At 28.4% G+C, this 26358-nt stretch overlaps 1 protein-coding gene across 1 annotated transcript; it reads left to right on the top strand.

Moving 5' to 3' along the window:
- The first annotated feature begins 10145 nt into the window (after positions 1-10145).
- Positions 10146-11389, top strand: LOC114394779 (protein G1-like7). Its single transcript, XM_028356452.1, has one exon. It carries the CDS (start codon positions 10510-10512, stop codon positions 11197-11199), a length of 690 nt encoding a protein of 229 aa, XP_028212253.1. The 5' UTR covers positions 10146-10509; the 3' UTR covers positions 11200-11389.
- The last annotated feature ends 14969 nt before the right edge of the window (positions 11390-26358 follow it).

The following is a 26358-nucleotide window of genomic DNA, read 5'->3' as shown; positions in this document are numbered from 1 at the left end:
TAACTACAATTGTGTCAGCATTATAACTATCATCAAATCAGATATATAACATTCATATATCATCACACCGTGATCTGATATAGATCAGAAACATTAAATTTCAATGGTAATGAGAAACTTTAGATCTAACATCATGAGGGTGATTTTAGATCTTTCTTTAATTTTTAGCCTCATTATTTTAAATTAATCATTTAAAATTAACAAAACACATCTCACGTTTACAAATAGAAATTAAAAAAAATATCAAAATAAAATTTTTATAAACATAAAACACTAAAATAAAACTTTTTTAATTTAATATAAAAAATAAAAAAACATTACAATATAATAAAATAAAGTGACATTTAGCCTAATCATAATTCGCTCAATCTGTCAATCATCAATGAATAGCAAGCACGGCTTCCCTGATTTAGCATGGTACAGTAGACTTAAGTACAGATTATTTTTCAGGGCTGTTCTTTGCAATAACTTGCCGGTTCTTGCTGGTACTTGCATAATTAGGACCAAGAAACATTTCATGCAATGTGACAAATATTGGAGATTTTCTTTGGTTGAAAATATTCTTTAATTCATTTATTAATGGTTGAAAATGAAATACTTGCAATGCAAAAGATTGTATATTATATGCACATTAAAAAAAAACTCATATGTCTTTATTAAGTTTTAACAAGTCAATATAAGATTACACAAATATTTATAATATAAAAGTACATATTATATTTTTTTTCCTTAAACGTTTCACATTAAACATGAGACTAATCTCGCCTAATTAAAAAAAAAATAAGATCAGCATTGCTTATGAAATGACATATAACATTTTACTCCTTCCACAATTTTTTTTAGATAAAATTACTCCTTGCACAAATACTAAACATTTTCTTAAAACTGTATGTCAAGTTGCTTTTGTTCATTTACAAATTGCTTTCCATATCAATAAAAAAATTGTCAATAATAAAAAGTATGTGGCCAACACTACTTAAAAATATATATATAATTCTAATTAAAAATAAATATATTTTCATTTACATAAAAATATCTTTCACATGGAATTCTATAACAATTAGAAACTATATATACTACAGAATTGTTTGGCGGTTTCAATTATATGTAAGTTTCAAAAAAGTGCACTTCTATATTAAAAAAAATGGATGACTTAAGATCATCATTAAGCATGTGGATGAACTAGTACACAATTGTTTTATCTTAATTAATGGTCTCTAGTTAAAGTTCTAGATATGTAATAATGTTAAATGTCATCTAGTTTGGATAAAATTCTCTTGCATGTAGTCTCTATAAAAAAAATTGTCATTAAAAATATGTTGGTTTTTTCGATCCTTATTTAAATTTTTTTTAATTATAATTTTTACATTTACTAAAAGTAATATATTTTTAGTATACCATTAGAAACCAAAAACTAAAAAAGATGGTTTTTGTAATATTTAAGGATTAACGAAAACAAATACAATTTAAATATAACGAATTTCGCTTCAGGGACTCGTGCAATAAATGTTTCATGTCAACAACCTTATAAAAAAACGAGAGAGAGAGAGAGAGGCATTCAATACCCTAGCCCTACTAACACAACCAAAAGAAAAATTAGTAATCCATTCGCAATTTATATACTTCTTTTGACCATGTCACGGACCCAAAATACAAATATATTTATTCATAAACACAAAAGTAGTGCTCAATTTAATTTTATTAATTTGTGAGTCTTGAAGATGAATAAATACAATTTCCAAAAAATGACATGGTATCTTTATGAATACAACACTCGTACCCACAAGTCTTTTTTCAAGGCAGAATCGTTGGCAGCTTCCTTCTTAAGCTGGATATGTTTGAATGGAGAGAATAGAAGATTAAGAAAATGAAATATTAATATTTTAATTTTAAATTGAGAGAGGTATGAAATATTTTTTAAAATGGATAAAGAATAATTAAAAAGTTATATGATAATATACTACTTTTATTTTTAAGTATTTAAATACTGATTCAATTTTTTTAAAAATAATCACTCCCCTATTTTCCCGTCAAAAGGGGAAAAAAATTAAATTTTACTTCTTGATATAAAATATAATTTTAATTGACAAATAACACTAAATAAAATTAGTTAATTAAACCCTTTCAGGAAGAAAAGTGATTAACTTAATTATTAGAACAATTTCATATCAATTTATCTACAGTGCTCGATGGTATACTAGATGTGTTGAAGATACTATACTTAATTTTATCTATATTTATATAAAGTATTACTATCCAGTATTTTATAAAATAAAAGTAAAAAAAGTAATAGAAAATATTTATTGAAAATTATAGTTAGGATGCATTAAAAGTCAGTATATTGATAACATTTTTTCATTTTTCTTTTGATTCAATGACCAGCGTTTTGTTTTTTCCTTACAACGATGTTAATGAGATTAAAACTTAAAATCATTAGCAAACTATACTTAAAATCCTCACCAATAGACTAACTTTAATAGTTATTGACTACTTAAACACTTGTTAAAATTCTCCTTTTTATATTTCTGGTACAATAAATTCGTTTTTTTTTTACAGAATAATGTTCTATTTAATTTCTTCAACCGATGCACTAAATAGCATTTACTATTTTTTAATCTATATCAAATTTTTTTATTAATATTTAACACTACTTAATCTAGACATAAAAAATTGCTCATAATTAAGATTGTGAAGGTATTGATACAAATATAGGTAGTATAATATCTAATCCTATCCTATACTTGTACCATATATTATAATTAATTAGAATCGAAAGATTTTAATTTTGTAAGTAATTAAGCTTGTGGTACTTTTAATGACTATATATCTATTTATCAATTTTAAGTTTTTAACATTAAAGTAATAATTTTCTTTTATTAATTCATAAAAAAAAACACATTAAGAAAATAACATTTAATTAAAGTGTGAATAATAAATTCAGATATATCATATATACATGGACAAATGTGCATTACATACCAAGCAAGAACGTTAAAATTACTAACGACATGAGTACGTAAGAATACAAATATTTTAGTAATGTTGGCTCAGGAAATGACTCCTAAAATGATTATTCTGAGTTTCATTTCATTTTGTTCAAACTTTAAAATTCACTTTCAATTATCATAAATTCTAGATTGAGTTATGTAAGAAGGCAAATCAATCAAGTTACTCGCACTCTAAGTATGATAATTAAGTTACATGCTATCAACTAAATTTTTTTTTATCGTATTCCTCTATCATATCAGGAATGAAATGCACACTATTCTCCTTTACCTGAAAACAAAAAAAAAAGTAATGCTTTATCTATACTTGGCTATGATTCCTTCTCGATTCATTGGGGTTGAATTTGGGTCACGTTGAAAGAAAGAAAGAAAACCCGTGCTATAAAGAACGAATTTGATTCATAAATAGTCCAAGAAAACATAACCTAACCCAACTAAGGACTCTCCCAATTTGAAGTGCTTATTTGTCTCTGAAATTATTGATCATGTATGAAGTAATAGTATAATGAATAGAAAATATTTATAAAAAAAAATAAAAAAAGGACGAAAGTGAGGGTACAAGAGGTATCTATCTTGAAAGCTAACATGGCCATGAAATATTCTACCATGTTAAGACCCTCCATTTATTGCCCCATCAGATCCGCATAATAATAATAATAATATAATAAAATACTCCACGCTAGAATGCCCCCGTGCTGACCACATTTTGGAACAGGCCAATGAGAAGAGCGCGTGGTTGAAAGCACGTTTTGGTGAGAGTGGGTGAGGAGAAGAAGAGTGGAGAACCGCGAGTAGTGAATGGTAAACCTGTCACGTAGAGAATAGAGAGGGACCACCATGTGAAATTGCCAACACTGCAAAATCAAAATGGAAATTCTCTTCCTTTGCCAAAACTCACTCGCTCTTCACTCTCCAAAGAAAAGAAACCCTTCTCACTCCTATTCATTCATTCAGTTCGTTTTTTTACGTCCCATCAACAACAGTCCCTGTATAAAATAGACAAATGATAATGAATGCTATTAGTATATTACTAAAGAATTTAAAAGATGTTTTTTTTTATTAAAATATACAAAATTCTTATAAAAAAATATTTTTCTCTTTTAATTCTTTACTCAGTATCTTGATTATAAAATATTCCTACATTTTTCTATTTTAAATTGAGAAGAGGAGAAAAAAAAAACTTCAACACTTTAAACATAGCTGGAACTAAATAATAATTAATGTAAAGTAGAGTTTGATCTAATTTATTATTAACTTTTATTTCTCTGAGCCAATCATTCTGTATATAAAAGCTTTTAAAATATAAGTAACTTATTTTCAAGAAGAAACCGTAGAAATAAGCTTTTAAAATAGTTGATTGGAGGAACTTTACACAACTTGTGTGGAGTTTTTTTTTTTTAATTACAAGCCTCGATTAGGGGTGAGTACGAATTGGTTATGGTCTCCAAAATATTAAAAATTAAAATAAATCAAAAAACTAATATCATCTGATTTTATTGTCAGTTTAATCAAGTAACGATTTAATAAGTCATGATTAACTTGAGTCTGTACATGCATGTGGGGTAATTTCTGAAACTTCATTGTTGTAGAAACATGGTATGTGTTCTTTTTGAAATGAAACATGTAGATGAGACGCCCAATGAGTAATACACATGTTTACGAAAGGTTGTTGCATATTGAGTGTTTATGAAGCGTTGTTGCCCAACACCCAAGGTGAATGAATGTTTCGCTTGCTGCTATGCTTTGAGTCTCTTAGAATAGGGTACATAGTCACTAATTCTTTGATAAATACGTTTTTAAAAGATAAAAATATAAAATTTAGTTTCCAAAAGTATAAAAAATGTGACAAATATATCCGGCTGTTAACTTTCATTCATCATCGTTAATAAAATAGCCTACATGACACATAAGAATGAATTTGTCATTGAAATGATTATTAACGTAATCATCTCTAATTGTCAACATAGAGACATATTTGTCGCGAGCTCTTTTCGCAAACCCTTATTTTCATGGTTGTCTCCTCTTGTTATCCCTTCTCAAGGATCACCACCAACCCAGCCACCGGCCACCACTGGCGCCGTCTGTCGCACTACCACCACCATCTTCCTCCAACTCTCAAACTCTTAAACCCCACTTCTCTCTCTCTCTGAGACTTGGCCCTCAAACTCACTTGTGTGTTGTAGGTAAAGAGAAAGAAAGGATGAAAACAAAGAGGAGGGGACATATTTGTCATATAATATTTTATTAACTTTTTCATTTTCCCACTCTTTGAGAATATGAATAGGGTAAATAGTCACTTTTTTCCATGAATGTGTAATTCGTTGACAAATACATCCATGAAAGATAAAAATACGAAATTTAATCTCCGAAAATGTAAAAAGTGCGATAAATATATTCGACTGTTAACTTTTGTCCGTCATCGTTAATAAAATAACAAAGATTCGAAGAAGTGAAATATGAGATATATTTATCTTTTATTTATAGTAGATTGTGACTAATTATTATAATTTAAGCAAATTTGTAATAATTGATACACTATTACAATGCTTATTTTGGTAAACCGGTACAATGTTTATTTCGGATAATTTTTATTGTGACAGACAAATTATGGTTAATAATCAATATTATCATTATTATTATGTTTGTTTTAAATCATGTTTGTCAATATTTTTTTAAGTGATTATTGTAATGTTATGCTTGTAATGATAAAAAAATGGTAAAAATTTATCATAAAATTATATTTTATCCTTAAATGAAATGAAATTTTGGGTCTAACAAATTAGTCTAATAAAAACATACTAATATTTAGGTCCAATAAAAAATTATTGATATTTTCATCCAAAAATGGTAACTTATTGACATTTTGGTGCAATGGAATGTACTGACATTTAAGTCCAAAAAAATATAGACATTTTTCTCCAATAAAAAATTATTGACATTTACGTCTGTTGGATCGAGTGGCCTCAGAATAATTAAGAATGGGGGTTGAATTAATTATTCCTAAACCTTTACTAATTAAAAAATTACTCTTTTAAGACTTTTACTAAATTGTTAAGAGAATAAGGAGTAGAAGAGAAACTTAACAGAAAGTAAAAGCGGAAATTAAATGCACAGTGGAAAGTAAAAGAGTAGGGAAGAAGGAAACAAACACACAAGAGTTTTTATACTGGTTCGGCAACAACCCGTGCCTACATCCAGTCCCCAAGCGACCTACGATCCTTGAGATTTCTTTCAACCTTGTAAAAATCCTTTTACAAGCAAAGATCCACAAGGGATGTACCCTCCTTTGTTCTCTTTGAGCCTAGTGGATGTACCCTCTACTAGAACTGATCCACAAGAGATGTACCCTCTCTTGTTCTTAGTCAAACCCAAGTAGATGTACCCTCTACTTGTACCACAAAGGATATACCCTCCAATGTGTTGAGACAAAGATCTCAGGCTGTTAAACCTTTAATACTTTGTGAATGGGGATACAAAAGAATTCTCAGGCGGTTAGTCCTTTGAACACTTTTGTATTAGGAAAAGAGAAGAATCAAAAGAATTCTCAGACTGTGTCGTTTTGAATTCTTTGACAAGAGAGAAGGGAGACACAAAAGAATTCAGGCGGTTAGTCCTTTGTTCTTTTGGAAAAGGGAGAAGAGAGACACAAAAAGAATTCAGGCGGTTAGTCCTTAGCGAATTCTTTTTGGCAAAGGGAGACGAGAATGAAAAGATGAATGGCACAAGTTTTCAAGGTTTGGAAAACCAGAAAACTTCAGAAAGCTTTTGGTACAAAGAAGAAGAAGAAGTTCAAAGAGATTCAAGGATTGTAATGAAACGATTGGAAAAGTATTCAAGATGATTGAAATGCAAAACCAAGCCTTACTTTTATAGACTCTTCATGTCTGGTCAAGAAGACCATTTAGAAGAGTTATAACTTTTAGAAAAACTTAAAACCAATTTGAAAAAGTCAAAAACCTTTTTGAAGAGTTACATCTTTTGATTTATCAGAAACAGTCACTGGTAATCGATTACCAAATTAGTGTAATCGATTACACAAGGCTTTTAAGTGAAAGGATGTGACTCTTCACATTTGAATTTGAATTTCAACGTTCAAGGGCACTTGTAATCGATTACCAAAACATTGTAATCAATTACAACCTTTTGAAAATAATTGGAACGTTGTAAATTCAGTTTGAAAACTTTTTCAAACTCATTTTGCTACTGGTAATCGATTACAACAATATAGTAATCGATTACCAGAGAGTAAAAACTCTTTGGTAAAGGTTTTGTCAAAAACTCATGTGCTATTCAAAGTTTTGAAAAAACTTATTAATACTTATCTTGATTGCATCTTTTCTTCATTCTTGAATCTTGAGTCTTGAATCTCTGATCTTGATTCTTGAAATCTTGAACCTTGAATCTTAATTCTTGATTCTAGGCTTTCTTCTTGAGTCTTGATTCTAGGCTTTCTTCTTGAGTCTTGAATTCTTCTTGATTCTTGAACTCTTGAATTTTTCTTGATTCGCTTGAGTTGTTCTTTGATTGATCTTTGAGCTTTTTGTCATCACCTTTGTCATCATCATTGTTATCATCAAAATACCTTTGAATCACCTTTGATTCACCATGAAGCTTTGCTTCTACAACGTCTAAAAATAATATTTTATTGATATTTTCGTCCAATCTAGTTAGTCAACATGATCACGTTGACAATTATTTCAATGACAAATTTGTCCCTCTATGCCACGTAGGTTATTTTATTAACGGTGACGGACGAAAGTTAACGGTCGAATATATTTGTCGTACTTTTACACTTTCGGAGATTAAATTTTATATTTTCTTCTTTGAGGGACGTATTTGTCAGAGAATTACACATTCGGGGACAAAAGTAACTATTTACCCATTAGAATATCTTTAATGGTAGAACTTATTTGGCTTAATTGTAGAAAGTGATCTCTTATTTTTTTTTTATTTCACTAAATCAATTTTTTTTAATTTATTATCGGAGTCCCCTCATTTTCCAAAATTCATTATCTAAGTCCCCAGAGGAAAAATTGAACGTTGGTTATTAGTTTATAATGTTGGTTGTCACATGTTCTCATATAATTGGTCGTTTAAGAGGTATTGATGTGTTTAGAAAATATCATTATTTATAACTAAAGTGATTTATTGTCGTAAACTTCATTTTTTCTAATTTATCTTCATCAGTAATTATGTAACTAATAATTATCTCAGAAACAATTATCCCAACCATAAAATGTAAACTTCATCCACCCTAATTCCCAAAATCAGCCATACGAACCTAAATTGAACAACGAGAATATGAAATGCGTAAAATAAGTTAACGGTCAACATTCAATTTTTTGGCTGGAGACTTAAATAGTGAGTTTTGAAAAATAAAATGACTCCGCTAATGAATTAAAAAATAAGAAGAACAATTTAGTAAAATAAGAAAAATAGGAAGATTCTTTTTATAATTAAGTCAACTTATTTTCGATTCTTATCTCACTTTTTATGGAATTTCTATCTTCACAGATTTAAGAAAACACATTCTTTATTTATTCAAATAATAAAATTAAATATGAGTTCTTATTTTATTTTTTGTAGACTTTTGTTTTCACATGAAAAAGCACTCACTCCCTCACTTTTTCTTCTTCTCAATTCTTGTATGTTCCTATATAAGAGCCAGTTTTACAGGTGTGTACCATGTCCCTCTCCAATGCAGCATAAAAATAAAAATCAATTTTTATTATAACAACTCAAATAAGCAGCCTGCATTAGAGATCATTCTTAGATCATTCTCATTTCTTGTAAAATTTTGAGTCATTATAGTTTTATTCACAATGAATATTTGAAATTATATCTATTATTAAATCAACGGAGCAATTTGTTTGGTATGATATATGCGGCCTGTGGGCTCTTTTTTGTTTCAACCTACACCCTGCCCAAAAGTAATAAGATAAATTTTGTAGATTACTAATTTTTTTACATTTATAAATTTTAAATACCTAATTGATATTTTTACTTTTTTTTATCTCTTTTTCCCTATCGAATCCTATCACTTATTATAATATTTTTTTTCTCTTTATCTCTCAAAATGTCAACTAGCATTGTGTCTAAAAAAATTTGTTTTCAATTTTCTAATTCTACTAACTTGAAACCCAAATTCACCCTTGATAAACATGTTTCTACTTGATTTAGCCGGGTCAATGGGTTATGGACGGTTTGCATAATTTTGGTTTGCATAAATGTTTTTCCTTGCATCAAACATTCAATTTTAAAATGTACGCGTCAGTTTTTTCCCTTACGATTGACCAAATTTATTTTGTGGACCCAACATTCAACTTAAGTCAAAGTAGAAAAAATTGATTTAGGAGATTTATTTATTTGTTTTATATTACATATTAAATAATTTTACTTTATTTATAAATTTTATTTTTAACTTTAACTTAAAAATAGCTTTTAATGAAAAAAAGACTAAACATAATTTTAAGAAATTGATATATATTATCTTTTTTTATGTACTTTTCAATGAACAAGGATTCCCTCCAATAACTGTACTGTATATAATAAACATAATAATTCATAAACATTAAAAGCTGATATACAGCTAAAAATACAAAGAGAGAAAATCATAAATAAATTAAATAATTGGAAATAAGAAAAGGAGAGGGATAAAAAGATATCATTAAAATAATTATACAAATATTAATATAATAAAAATAATATTATCACTTTATTTTTTCTATAACCATTGTAATTAGAGTATTTAACTCTCAAAATATCTATGAAAGTTTTAATCCTTTGAGCTTGAGCTAACTAACTACATGTAAAACTTCTCAACCTTCTTCATGTAATAAAATATTTATTGTTTACTTTATGTTGGAAAGTCTTCTAGATGAATTTAACAGTGAGAGTTTGAGTAATATGTACAAGTTTAAAAACCTCTAACACAATGCAAATATTGACAAATAAAATCTAAAACTAAAAACTTTTCCTCTCACGGTATACCTGCATGCTACAGGGGATTCCCTTGAGAATACATTTATTATTATTATTTTTCACATTTTCTTTTTTCCTAAAAAGGTATATCCACTCTCTTCTACTAGTATTAGTATTATTTAATTTTGATTTTTTTTTCTACCGTTTTTCTCTGTGACTCTAAAGTGAAGTCCAAACCAAGCAATAAAACGCTCCCTTCCCCCTTTCCCCCCCTCTCTCTCCTTTTCTTTCCTTCTCACGAAAAAGAGAACAAAAACCAGAAACCCTTTCCCCGTGAAAACATCACCCTCAAACCCTCTTCATCACCCTCAAACCATACCCACCTAAACCAAACCCTAGTTCCTTTCACTTTCCTATATACCCCAAAACAAAACCAAAAATCACAGTCCCATAAACCTCACTTCCTCAACCTCAATCCAACAGAAACAAAAAAAAAACCTCACTTAGATCACATAGATCAAACAACAAAACACAGAGTTACCTAAATTGAACCTACCCCAGTAGGTTCTACAAGCTCTTGATCATGGCCTCAGCATCAGGGGAGGCACCACCACCCCAACCCACTTCAACAGAAGCAGCTCCAGCATCAGGCTCTTCAGCTCCAGCCATATCAGCAGCAGCACCACAACCCGGAGGATCATCGCCGGCGCCTCCGAGCCGCTACGAATCGCAAAAGCGTCGAGACTGGAACACGTTTCTGCAGTACCTACAGAACCACAAGCCCCCATTAACGCTGGCGCGGTGCAGTGGCGCACACGTCATTGAGTTCTTGAAGTACTTGGACCAATTCGGGAAAACCAAGGTTCACATCACGGGGTGCCCGTACTACGGGTACCCCAACCCTCCTGCGCCCTGCGCTTGCCCACTGAAACAAGCGTGGGGAAGCCTTGACGCCCTGATCGGGCGACTCAGGGCGGCTTACGAGGAAAACGGAGGCCGCCCTGAGTCTAACCCGTTCGGCGCCAGGGCCGTCAGAATTTACCTCAGGGAGGTAAGAGAAGGTCAGGCTAAAGCAAGAGGGATCCCTTATGAGAAGAAGAAGCGGAAGAGGACCACCGTGGTGACGGTGAGTAGTGGTGGTGGTGGTAGTAGCGGTGCAGTTGCCTCTCCGAGTGGCGGTGGTGATACCGCTATTGGTGGTGGAGCTGGTTCTAGTGCTAGTTTAACTTCTTCAGCAACTGCCACAGCTAATGATACTACAACCACAGTATAATTTTAATAGTTATTTAATTATTTATTTTTCCTTAATTTTTTTTGTTTTTACATTATTACTATCTATTTTTAGTTTTCTAAGGAAATTAATTGTGATTACAAGGCTTATATAATTATCAAGTTGCATATTTTATTATGGCGATTTTCCATCTACGAATTTTAGGTGTAAATATATATTGTTTAATTGTTTATGTCTCATGCGCAATCATTCTGATCTCTATCTGCTATATTGAGCTATAGCATTATTCGTAATGTCATTATTCTCTTGCTAGCTTGATGTAGTTCACATGGCACTTCATCACTAGGTTTCTTCTCGATCATTTGATATATTTTGCTATATATATATTTTTTTAATTTGGTATTGTTTTTGGGAGGTGGTGTTTGATATGCTTATGTTAAGATTTAAGGACTCAATCGTCCGCTATAGTGGAGTTATAGGAATGAACTCGTTGCTAGAATAGACAACTCCAAGAGCATTTCATTTTCATGAACTAAGACTCATAATTCTTTGTTTTCATTCCTGGTTCCTTTGTGGGGTTAACTGTTGGAGAGCGAAGGAGAGAGCTCAAACGCTGTTGTTACATTTTTTTTCTCACTAGGAAGTATATATTCCTATGATGCCATTAAGGAAACTAGCAAGCACATCGTTTCTCTTTGTTTGAAATGACATTTCGTTTTTGTCTTGACTGGTGAAACTCCAATCAGTGGTGTGTGCACACATAACAATTTGGCCAAATTTTGAACAATGGGAAAGAATAAATAAATAAATAATCACAATGATGTCTTAATCCATGATAGTCATCCTGCAAAGTTAGATATAGATGAGAGAGCTATATCATAGGAATTGACCATTTCATTATGATAATAATCATAATCATTTTAGGATTGAAGGGTAGATAATTATTAGAATTTTTTTTTCCCCCCTCGTCATTGTCTTATTTTAGTGGTGCTGGCTAGTAAGATGGTAAACAACACATAGAATAAGTCAATTAAAAGATCTAATCCTTCTTTATACTACTCCATGCAACACTGTTCGATGGTCCCCGGGTTCTATATACCTTGATATCTGTTGGTCTTCACCAGTGATACACACGTGTGCTTATCATTCTACAACATTTTTTTGAGCTTCTGTTTCAGGTGCCCCCTTTGCAACATGATCTAAGATTTTGTGTTGTAAGATTTTGTATTTCAGCTTTGCAATTTTGGCTTATTGTTTTTCTCTTGGCCTAGGTAAGTTAATTTTGAGATATTATTATCTCTTTTCACCACCTTCCCCTCTCCTATGTCTTACCTTTCTCTCTCTCCTACGATACCTATAATTGACATATCTTTCCGTGAAAACAACACCTACTAAAAGATATAGGATGCAAGCATCAACGAAAAAAAAGTAATGCCTTGTGATTGCTGCTCATATTTTATTTTGGTAACCACCACCTAAGTGTGAAAAGGACCATTAGCCAACCGTCCTTTGCATTCTATATTTATGTTGATTATACTATTACTCATTCATTTGTATTATCATAACTCAGCTATAATTTATTTGTTATGTTCCATTTGTTATTATAGCATAGACCCACCAGGCCCTCCCAAACAAATCCACGTTTTTTAATGTAAATTTGGAATTTTGGACCCATATATCCACTAAATCATGATCCATCTACTCATGATAATGGTACCGAAATTATTTCTTTGTATTACTTTTTTGTTTGGTTCTTCTTTTTCTGGCATTATTTTTTATCCTTCTCTCTCCATAAAGAAATATTCATATACTTTTGAATGTAACAAGAACTTTCGCTTTCTGGCCTTTTGTGGAACCACATAATTTCGTGTAGGGAACTTTATTTCTCACTCTCTTTTGTTTTTTCTTTATTATGTGCGGTGGCCACTTTAACCATTTCGATTTCTAAAAAGTCAAAAAGAAAAATTGGATATATCCCTTCTTTTTCTAAAAATAAAATAAAATATATAAAAATCCGTTTTCTTTCTTTCTTTCTACATTAATCCACTGATTACACTCTCTTTTCTTTTCCAGTTTTACCCTAAGAAATACGTACATCCAATATTAATACGATGAAATATGAATTGTCCTTTTTATTCAGGTTTATTTATTTATTTTATTTATTATACTACAGTACATGGGTCAGTGAGTTCTGAAGAGAAATAAGTGCAATGGACATATATCACAAGGTTCGTCAGGAGAAAGGCAATCCCACTTAGATTCTGAATTTTTTGCCTCTCTTGTCGCCATATAGAATGGTAGTATAGTATGGCAGAACCCTCTGCATTCGCCAAAACAAAAAACAGCATATGCTTCATTTATGAGAGAGGGGTGGGCGTTTTCTGTTGGGTGGGATTCGATTAGATTTAGGGGTTGTTTTTTCCTTATTCTTAAGGCACCTGCTTCTTGTGATTGTCTCACACAAAGACCATTTGAAAAGGGCCATTATTGACGTTATGGATTGGAAAAAACGAATATGTACTTCAAATTTGTTTATATTACTTTACCCATAGCCTACCCATCATCAGTGATTGATTGATTGATTGTTGTGCAAGTAGTAGACCCTTGACCCTAATTAAATAAATTAACTCCATTATTTGTAACTCATTATGGGAGCTAGGACTTTACTTTTTTACTCCTAATTGAAGGGTTTAGTCTCATAGTAGAAATGAATCTTCACGTGTTTAATTTATATAAATTTTTATCAAATCATCTTATAATTTTTAAAATAACTATTATAAAAATTAATATTTTTTTTATATGGCTCATATCCTATGAATGGACAAACTATTTGCATAATCAATAATAAAAAACAATTATTATGCTTTCAAAAACATAAATACACTTATTAGATCTCCTTAAATCTTATATTCTTGTGTGTTTTAGAATTGTGGTTATTTTTACTAACACTTATCATACATAACTATACATCTATGATATTAAACAAAAGTGTAAAAATTATTTACCTTAAGTACTATATATACTATAGTTTAGAATGCCCATCAAAGAAAATTGAAAACAAGGGCTTGAGCTATATTAGCCAATAAGGAGGTGATGCCCACATGGCATTGTTGATAGTCGCAGAAAATGAACAGAGTACACAGTAACACGTGGGGTATAGTGTCCCCAGCATGCAGCAACTAGAGCCATATATTTACGTGCACATTTTGCAAACAGATGGGGTGCATTTGTTGACAATTAATACTAGTACCGAAAATGGATGGTGATGGGTCTTTGTTTTGTTGGGCAAAAATTTCGATCCAGCTGAGGGGGTGGAGGGGGCCCTGGGGCAGTGCAGTGGTACGGTGGAGCTGTCCCTTGTTGTTGCCTTTTGCATTGTAATCCTGTGATGGTTTTCAAAACTTGGGTAGGATCATCAATCATTACGCTATTTTTTTGCAACCGCGTGGTGGTGGCCTCTTGGTTTTGCTCTTTTTCACATTGTGTGTGTGTGAGACAGTAAGTTTCAGCTTTCAGGTATCTTTTGCGTGCAAACCACTATCAGCATATACACTCATAACTCTGGTCCTTGCTGCCTTTGTGTGTGCTCGTGCGTCCATTGTTTAATGTGCATGGTGCTGCAGAGATCCATCCACTTGGTTTGCCGTGTCACTAGTTAATTTAAAGTGCAAAAACTGAACTTCAATATGTCATAAAAATTGAAATACACAATTTGGAAAATCATAAGTAATAAGTTCATGACATGTTTGGATTGGCGGTCCCTTGATATAAAAGCAATTAATTTTTCATGGTAAAAAAAATAAATTACTTAACACAGAATTGCTTAGGATTTATCTTGTTTTTTATGTGATTTTTGGCTCCAACTAGGGTTCTATATTGTGTATTCAGAGTTCAAACGTACCATGATATACTTCCACTCTCCCTACTCTCCATTAGGGACTCTTTCGGGCATTTTCAATTTTCTTCTCTCATTTGGAAGTGTCTTCACGAGAGAAATTAATACATGACCTAAGACCTCGAAGTGTATGTTGGGTTCGAAACCCGCGCTATTCATGTTTTGTGCAAAATGGCATCACGCAAAAGCAACTGTTAGTTGTTTGGACATTAACATCAAATAATGCCTCTAACATGTTTCCAAACACATTATGTGTCTTAATTAGTTTGGCCGATCTTTATGTAGCATAAATTTAAATTTTTAACTTATAACAAAAAATTGTTAAGACTTAATTATGTGTTGCATATGGATTAGTCAAGGTCATGTGGTCTTCAATCATGTAATAATTTTTCACACTTCACCCTCTATAGATTATCACAACCGGACAAAAAGAAAATCATCTCAATTATTTCAAACTACCTTTTCTTTTATCTTAATATCTAAATTAAATTTCAATTATTTTTTTATAAATTATCAATAATTAAAAATAAACTAATATTATAATTTAAATTATTTATTATAAATTTAAAATAAAATTCTATAACCAAAGATATTTGCTTATTACAATCTTTTATTTAACCCAATTTGCATATGATTTTTTTTGTACTAGTATATAATTATACTAGAATAAGCATTTATCCTATATACTTCCTTGGTTTCAAAATATATGACATTTAAGATTTTTACACAAGTATTAATGAATATAATTAATTTATTGAACTTTAAAGAAAAAATTAAATAAATTTTTAATATATCATTTATCTCTCTAATTAATTACTCATTTATTTTTAATAAGTATTTCTTAAGGGTAGTCTTAGAAAAAAAATATTCAATACCATTGATTTTGTAAAATGTCATGTATTCTAAAATAGAGGGAGTATTTCTTAAGTGATGAAGTTCTTCAAGAACTCTTGAGTAAAAAGATTTCTGACAAGCTTTCTGGTATCTGAAGAAACAAATACGTGTAAATATATGAAAGCAAGTCCATTCATAAATATGTGTATGTGCAAATGATGAAGGTAAAGTCCATTCATAAAAATGTGCGTGAAAGGAAATTGGGGAATTCAATTATTAAAAAACAAGTGGTGAGAAATAAAAAAATCTTAATAAGGGAATTGCTTTGTAATTTCATTATTTGCTTATTTTATATATAGTTTATTTTTTTTTTTATTGAAAGATATCCTATTAGGACTAGCCAATTAATGGACCAAACTACTTAAATGGCTCTAACAATCGTTAAACATAATTTCATGTTTTTCTTTTCTTTACTTAACACTGTTGGCCAGCTATAATGTTCCGGACTAGTTTTGGGGCATGGCTATTTGGAAGCCAAGCCATGAGTAATACACTAATAATCTAATCAAAACAAAATAGACAACATGCAAGGGAAAAAATGTATAGCGATATAGGTTTGCAACAGTTACGACAAAATATACAACATAAATTTAATGAGAACTTATAATGACATTCTTCTTAAAGAGATCATTCCTTTTGTAGGAATTTCTCCCAAGAGAATTTGACATGCAAATGCCAACATTTTTTAGACGATTTGAACGTTTCCAAAATTTTCCAAAGATGACAACAATTTGATTATTTGAATAGCGGATGATTGAAATTTGTTGAGTTTGCATATATGAATATGCTCATGATCGATCTCCTCGATTAATATATCACGAAATCCTATCTTCCTAACTCAGATTTCAAATTGAATGATTCTATGAATTATTTCATCCAATTTAAATTAAAATGTTCAATTTTATGTTAAAAAAACATGGATATAATTTATAAAATAATGGTATAGAAAATTAGAAATGATTGGGTAGGATGTCTGGCTTGAATGGATAATATAACAGAGAACGCAAGAAAGAAACTTACAATAGCATACATTGTTAATCATTTGTTGGAGATGCTTGTTAATTTTTATGTAATTTGAAGAAATTAATTCAAATCTTTAATCAGCTTAATTAGCTGTCATCACAATCATTGATGACGTATATACTCTTCTCTCCTACCCTAGAAGCGACACATAAAGAACTATATTTGATTTGTTGTATTACTACGTAGTGTGAGTGCTTCAATTTCATTCTTCTTTAGATTAAATACGCATTTTTTACTATTTACTCTATTTTAAATGAGAATGTCTCTATTTCTTATTTCTAATATGTAATTAATGCTAATGCTAATGGGTTAATGGTCCTCATTGACGCTGCCAAAACGGCTAGCGACAGCACCGTTTACTTTCAAGATCGGAGCGAAGAAAATTTCGTCTCATTATTTTACGAAATTTATAAGGAACATTGACAATAAATTCATTTTATTATTAATGTGATTGATAGATGTAATAACTTATTATTGAACCAACTAATTTTTAAACTAAAAAAGTGTACTATAAAATAATTAAATAAGTTTTTAAAAATTAAGTTATAAAATCAAATTTAAATATTTTTCTTATAAATTAAAAATCAGTGCAAAAGAATAAAAAAGTTTATTTAATATTCCTATACTCTTTAAATTAGAAATATTTATGAGTTGTTGTTGTACGTCAAAAGTCTTACATGAGTCAATACTCATAATAGTTTATAAATACTTTTTTTATTCTCAATCATGATGAATCACTAAATATTAAAGTGGCGTGGATAATACTTCCACTGCGATGATCTTAATAATAATATTAGGAGAATTGAGCTTAAAACATAAATAAACTAAAATATATTCATTTTATCCTTAGATGATGCGAATTTTTAAATATGTCTTAAAATATTGCTTTGGATTCATGATAAATTGTGAATTTTATTTGAAATTCCTAATAAAGAAATGACGACGAGTTTCTAATAAAATAAATTTTTGTTTTTGATTGTTATTTTGATTTAGTCTTTTTAATATATTATTTTTCATTTTGAGTCCTTATAATTTTTTTTTCATTTTGTATTAGTTTTTTTGAAAAATATTTATACGGACTTATGATAAATGATCTGTGTATTTTAAAGATAAAAACAAAAAATATTAAAAGGACTAAAATAATATAACAAAAATAAATAACAAATTTTTTATTTATTAAAAATTTGATATATTTTTTTATTAGAAACCTAAAATAAAACTGATTAATTTATCATAAGCTGAAAACACATTTAAGCTGCTCTCAATTTAATAAAGATAGGTTAATGTAACGCACCATGAACATTTCTGCTCTAAATAATTAAGATGGTGGTGGCGTAGAATCAGATGAGAAGCGAATATATTTATTATTCACCCATAACGTATGTGACGGGTCGTTATTATTGTTGGATTTTAATTAATTGGGGATAAGATGCTGATATGGGATCCAATGGTGTATGCTAACCGGGGAATTGAGAAATGTCAGCAATTAATGATTTAATTCTTTTTTTATTATTAATTACTTCATTGTTCCTTTTGATAATAGGATTATTATGCAAAAATCAATAAATATAATATTTTTTCTCGATCTTAATAAAATAATTGAGATTTTTTATTTCATTTTTTTATGTATATATATATTAATTAAATATTAGGTGGAAAGCAAGAACACAATTAATATAAAAATAATTAATATTATCTTAAACTTTAAAAATGACAAATAAATAAAAATAAAAATCTTTAAAAAATTTGATGTTTAAAAAGAAATAGAGAAAGTAAAATTTATGTAAATCTTATATCTTGTGTGATAAATTTTACTTATAGTTTTTTAAAAATTTAACTAATAAAAAATATGTTTAAAATGTTGAAAGAATCTTATAATAAATAACTTTGTCTAAAAAAAAGCTGAATTTATGTATAATGTATTTAGATGATCATATTGTAGTTAGTCAAAGAAATGAAATTATTTTAATAAGAAAAAAATACTAATAACATAAGCTTTATATTATTATTTAACTACACCACATTATCATCATCATGTATAATAAATTTATTAATTTTTATGATAATTATTTAAAAAATTATACAAATAATAAATTATAATTAATCAATAATATAAAGTATTTTACATAATGCATCACGTTAAACTCTTTCTTTAATTTCTATTTTTAGTAAAGATGCCCTTCAATTATGGAATATGATGTATTAGTATGTGACGAATAATAACAAGTATGGTGCATTTCTCTGAATGACTAATGCCTCTTCTAAACATTTCCAAGAGGTTTATAGTATGTTCTAATGCGTCAGTCTTCTTATTATTGTCGTTTTCTTGTTAGTTTCGCGTAATTAATTTTTTTTAATCTATTTTTACCGTGTCTTCTACTATAAGTACCCAAATTTATGTCTATCGAATTTAGTGTGTGACGCATTAGTAGTTAATAATGCAAACAATTTGCATTCATCTTTAAAGGGAAAAGAGTGCTCAATATTCCTAAATTCTACTTGTTTTATAAATAAATATCCTAAATTTTTATTTTATTAGAATTAATCTTTAATTTTTTTATTTCTTTTACAATTAATGTGCTAGTTACACTTTTATATAAAAACAAAAAAAAAAGTGCTAGTTTCAGAGTATTGTACATATGGTGCATCTAGGGGTTCTCAACACCTGTTATGTACTCTCAAAACCTGTTGCAGGCCGAAGCTACCTTTGACAAATTAATATTTAAGAAATTATATTTTATATATTTTGAGAATATATAAATTTGGATTATACTTTGGATCATCTCAATCTAATTAATTGACATATAAACTCTTTTAAAAAAACAATATAACTTTTTTGAATGATTATGTATTAATAATATAACTTCTTTACTCATGGATTTGTTTAGTATAATATTACATTAATTAGTATACTACTAATTTTTGAAAGTATTTATCTTAAAATATATATTATAAAATATTATATACCTCAAATGTATATTATTTAATTTTTTATTTAGTTATATGCCATTAATATTGATATATTATATCAACAAATCAAATCAAGTTGACTTAATGGGTCACATATATTTCAAATTTAATTAGATCAAAATTGGGTTTGAATTCAGATAAATATATAATAACTCTTTCAAAATTTTGAATCAACAGAAATATAAATAGACTCCTCTCAAGCCCTCTCACAAACACTTCCATGTATTAGTTGTGCAAGATTTTTTTTATCTAGAGCACATTTTTTTTTTTACAAAAAAGATCATATATTTTTTTAAAGATAATCATATTCAAGTTGAATATAATTATAATAAATAAAGTTTTAAAAAATTCTAAATATTTAACATAACTATATATTTAAAACTTAAACTTAAAATCTATAATAAAATTATAATAATTTAATGTGAATTAATCCACTTTGATGCATGCGGTTGATAGTTGTTGGATGTGGTTAATAATATTACTTGTATAATTGATAAATATGCATGTCATTACTTCCCTATTTTTTAACTGAAGTAACAATGTTCTATGGAACGAAACCTTATACTATCTCATATCTAAAAAATTCTTGGAATTCGGAGGAAAGCAATTTAACAAAAACTAGGGTAGGGCTTTAGTGTCTTTAACGCCAACAGTAGTGGTCGGTCCTTTTTTCAAGCAACAAGCAATGTTAATTGGGCATTTATGGACTGAACAAAATGCTAAAGTATTTATTATTTATATGTACCCCTAAAGGAATTAATTGAAGCCATTGCAATTGTAAATTGCAACCAGAGATAGTTTCATAATAATATTTGTATAAACGATGTGCTAGTGACTGATATCATTTGACAAACTGTTGTTTGATCACCGACAGCCATATCCGGCCCCTAAATTTCTTTGCTGACACACTGTCTTCTTTGATACAACACAATTTTATATTTTTTGATTTAATTTCCACTTCTATAAATTCCTTCAAGTTAATTTCAGCCTTCCATGTCATGATTCAAATTACCATTTTCATACACATAAAAAAAAAAAAACAAAACCCACCGTCTTCGTCTTATTTTTAAACTCCATGTCATGTTGTAAGAAACCAGAGAAACGAGGTCAAGTTCATCAAATGGGTGGTAGGGCAAGGTATTGATTTCGTTGGGACTTTTTGGCTAGATTTTCAAACCACATTCAATCCAATACTTCTTGTCGCAGGAAAAAACAAGAAAAGAAAATAGGAATGCGTTCTTTCAGAGATAGAATTAGATTCTTGTCGTTCTAAAGTTATATATATTACCTAAAATATTGTCCACGATGAACAATGTTAGATAAATTAAACATTTATAATTACCTAATATTGTAATAAATATTTATTAATATTTTTTAAAAAATATTTTATATGTTGCATTGAATTTATTTAATGAAGTATCAAATAGTTTTAAAGTTTTATAAAAAAATTATACACACTAATTTTTTTAATTTAACAGTTCAATTAAGAAAATTAGTATAATCAAATAGTTATTAAAGAGAATAACTTTATCAATAGTTATCTCTAAAATAATTTGATTTATATGTAAGTTCTATATTGATGCATGTTTACAAGCAAATAAATTTAAGTTACATAAGTGAAATGATAATAAGAGAAAAGTGTTAAATATTTTAAATAAACAGATTACCCAAAATTAAAATCTACTAAACTCACTGCCTTAGATTCTTAGATATGACTATTGAAGTTAGCTTATATAAAGGAAAGATCTAATCCCAAATTAAAATATGGACTTGAAAAAAATAGAAAATAAAAGTACTAAATGAAGACAATAATATGACTTTTTAACTAAAACTCAAGAAAGGAAATGATATTTTATATTATCCTTTTTTAAAATTTCTCTACAATCTTTTTTTAACTGTTGTTTCAAAATTATATACCTTTGTTTAACCTTGGAAGTGATTTACATGCAAATCACTTGTTAATTAAAATTTGATTTTAGAAAAATATTTATCAATACATTTCAGAAGAATACTTAAAATTCCTTTTGAAATTTTAATTTCAAAATATATTAAACATTTTTCAATTAATTTTGAAAATTTTAATTCCAAATGTGATCAGTTTTTTTAAAGGCCAATGTTAGTTGTTAATTTGTTAGTGATAAGTAAATGAGTTTCAAAAGTGATTAAATCAATTTTATAATTAAATTTTCACAAGAGTGTTTTATACATTTCAAAATTGAAATTTCAAAGAAAGAGATGGCTACTGATATAGTCATCTTGTTTAGACAACAAAGGTAATCCCATAGAATAATAATTGAAAAGAAAATGAAAGTTCAATTAGCAAAAAATAACTAAACTAAAAACAAGCGCATAAGTGAATACAATAAATATTGAAAGTAAGACATAACATATCTAAAGTCGAAACTTGAAGTACAAATTTAGGCTAACAAAAGTTATAATTAGGTCTAGCCTTTTTTACTTGAAAACCATTGAAGAGAAACTATCACAAGAATATGTTTTTTTTTTTACACTATCACATGAATATGGTAGGAACAAAATAAAAAAGACATGTAATTAAAAAGCTGAAAGTTCACTAACTCTATCACCCTCTTGGATGCAAGTTATATGCAGCTTAGTTTTTTTGAATAAAGTTTTGAATACAGTACGTGAGTTAAAAGAAATATATTGTAGAAAAATTATACTTGTTTTTATTAAGTTTATTAGTCAAATAGTCTGATATTTTATGTCGTCAAGTATTAGTATGATCACCGATTTCATTCTCTAGCATGTGATGAGAATACTACAAAGGAACTTTGACTATTAAGTCAGTTAAACCCAATATATTTATGTATATAAAAATGAGTAAAATATCCATTTATCTTTTGTCTAACTAAGTATCTATGAATTATGGAAAGATGTTATCTCCTAATAACTATCTGTGGACAGTTTAGCAAGTATCTCCTAATGGAGATCGTGTCTGAATACATACCAAGATATGACGTGTATGGTACATTCCTTAAATATGCTCATCCAGGTTAATAAAAATGAAAAATATATTTTTGCAATTTTTGTAGGGTTCCTTATATAAATGCAATATTTATTTATATAAATTATGTAAAAAAATTAATTATTGAGTTATATACATTTAAAACTTATTCCATTTTCGTTATCTCTTCTCTTGTGTTATTAGGTTTCCTTTGATCCCTTTCTTTTTAAGACTTCTCTAGCTCTTTAACAAGGCAGCAATACTCTTAATTGATCTAACTCTGTAATTCTTCCAGCTCAAGATATTTAATTCTTTGTGCCATTTTAAACTTTAAAGGAGGTTTGCAAAGAATCAATGTTGCCCTTAGTGTAAGATGTGTTCGAAATTGTATTGAAAAGTTCATATTTTTCTTTTGTAAGAATCAAAGATAGTTGTAAGAGAATTTATAACATTTAACATATTTTATTCAACTGAGCTACCTAGATTGTTTTGGTAAAAGTTCATACAATTGACGTGTATTTTTGCATCAATCATTTTTGGAAGTCGGTGTGTAAAAACCCAAATTAAAACTACGAGATCCTCTCACAGCCACAATAAGAGACTGTTGTCTTGGTCCTGCTACGATTATAAAATATAAATTCATTAACTAAGATTTCCAACAACGACTATATATGATCAGTGTTTAAAGATGGAAGATGAGATGGACACTACTTTGCAAGGTGGCGCGGGGAAGAAGAAAGTTGAACTCACAGAAGATGTTGACAATAAACAGAAAATCATTTTTAGAATATATAAACACAATGTATAAGTTTTGTGATATGTTTGAATAAAATAATTAAAAAAATATGACATTAAAAAATAATACATGCATGTATTACATTCTACGCAAGATTATAGAATTAATTAAGAACGACATTGAGTATAGTGCCAAACACTGTGTTAATATTTAAACCTAAAAAAAACACTATATTGATATTTATGTATATAAAAAAATGCTATATTAATATTTAACGAGTCATCTTCTTCATAAAACATTAAGTAGTGTTCTGTATATGTGTCCTTTTCTTTTCGTGTTATTGGTACATTTTAAAAAGTGATTTAATTTCTTATATGATAATGACTATAATCAAAACTTAAATTGCTAGAACCATTGGTTGTAGCAAATTTTTTAAAATTTTCTTTTAGGTAATACTTTCTGTAATTATATCTACCGTACCAATAAAAATGGATTAATAACAAATACTCAACCAACAGAAACAATCTTAATGTCCAATATTTTTTTCCGGCATATGACATTTTTTTAGTAGTAGATCTAATGTTCTACTACCAATATAAATGTGGTATAGTTGTCAAATAATATTATTCTTTAAATATATTATTAGAGGATTGATTTAGATCTATGTTATGAAAAATATCTGGTGTAAAAAATTAATCTTTTAAATAAATCTTAATATCTCAAGAAATTAGCTATTAACTCTCAACTGAAAAATATATTGATTCATCCAAAAAAAAAAATTCTGTAAGTGTTTATACTTTTCATACTGTAGCATCATATATTTTATTTCCCTTAAACAATTTTCAAAGTTAGATCTTGTTTATTAAGTATTTATTAAGTATCACAATATATTTAGTTTGACCCTTTGGAATGAGTTGATGCAGCCTCAACTCTCAACCATAGCAATACAAAGATAATGGTAAGGACTCTATGACTTTGATTAAGGAACATATTTTTTCTCATTGTTGATTGGGAACTTGGAATTCACTACTAGAGCTATGAAAGAGATCATTAAGAATGTGTTTGGTTTAGAGGATACAAATATAATAATTTTTTTAAAAATTAAAATAGAGTGTAAAAGAAGTGGGTATCACACAAAAAATTACAAAATTTCTCTATAATATTACCTCAATCTTCAAAAACAAACACAAGCTAAAATCATTAATAATGTGATTCGTATCTATTTGAATCTTGGGTGAACATGTAAGCTGGACAAGGGGATTGAAATCGTAATCATTTGGGCTTTAATGCATAATCTATATTAAAAAGTTCAAATAACCCATTATTATACCTGGGTGTTGGGCCAAACAAAAAAGAATATAAGGCATTGATATTAGTCTCTACCACATTTGTTATTGGCCCCTACACACCTGAAAAAAGACCCCCTTACCCTCCATCCCATGTGTAATGTACAGAGGAAGAACGTCGACAGCAGGATTCGAAACTGCGCAGGCATAGCCCAACAAATTTCAAGTTTGTCTCCTTAATCATTCGGACATATCGACGTTCATGTTTACGTTGTAGCTTGTTTTTATATCTAAATATGAATATATGCAAACAAATACATCTACTATACGTTAGTAAATAAAGTAATAATAATTGTTTATAATTTTGATTTTGGTATCAAGTTCTGTAAAAAAAATAAATTGATATCAATTCTTTGCAACTTAAGATGCACACCAGTAAAAGAAGTAAATCTATCATAAGAGCCACCCTTGCATAAATATATAAAGTTTGTTAATTATACGTTTTTCTTTAGCATATGCAATTTGATTGGTGAGAATAGGTTATGGTTAAAAAAAATCAGAAACTACCATTTATTATAAGTTTATCTTCATCATAAAAATCATATTAACAATTGTGATTAAATAATAATATAAATATGTTAAAAATTTTCAAATTAATCTCTGAATTTTTTTTGTTTATTCGCTCATCTGTTTATATTCTTAATTTTTTTTATAATTTCTGTATTAAGATTTAATTTGAATGAAATTTTTAATAAAAAATTATAGAACAAAAATAAGGTGAAATTATTGACACTCCAATATACTTAGACTTAATTACACATTTTACTATCCAACTTTTTTTATTTTGCATTTCCTACTTTTTTACTTTTGTTTTCAAATTTATCCTTATTCAAGTTTTTATTTTAAATAAAATTTTAAATCATTTATGTTAACTTCCTTTATATATCATGCACAAAATTAAAAATATTAAAAACAAATTAAATGAAAATAAATATATGTTATTTTTATTTATATATAATAAAAATATTTATAATTATGATAATATAATAATTTAGTTGAATGGAAAAAATAATAATAACATGTTGGGTGAATGATTTGTTATTATTATTATTATTATTATTATTATTATTAAAAGTCATAAGATAATAATTAACTAAAACTTTTATTTATTTTTGTGTTATATTAATAAAACAAAAAATTAAGCATCTAATCATTTTTCCTTGCCAATTTTAGTCTATTTTTTTTAAAATAATAAACTAACTTTTTTTTTATCTTATTGCAAAGTTACATTTAATATTTGGGCAAATACTCAATTTCATCATTTAAAGTGTCAAACACGGACAATCTTTTTCCTAAAAGATCATAAATTATTTTTTAATTCTTGAATGTATAAAACTGGCAATAAATTATCATTCTATTAACCCATCATCGT

This window comes from Glycine soja, chromosome 18 (assembly GCF_004193775.1).
Source record: "Glycine soja cultivar W05 chromosome 18, ASM419377v2, whole genome shotgun sequence".
Classification (NCBI taxonomy): domain Eukaryota; kingdom Viridiplantae; phylum Streptophyta; class Magnoliopsida; order Fabales; family Fabaceae; genus Glycine; species Glycine soja.
This window is presented reverse-complemented; position numbering and strand designations above follow the sequence as displayed.

Bases quoted from the DNA above. Each gene is read 5' to 3' on its own strand.
- LOC114394779 (XM_028356452.1), top strand. From the start codon at position 10,510: ATGGCCTCAGCATCAGGGGAGGCACCACCACCCCAACCCACTTCAACA.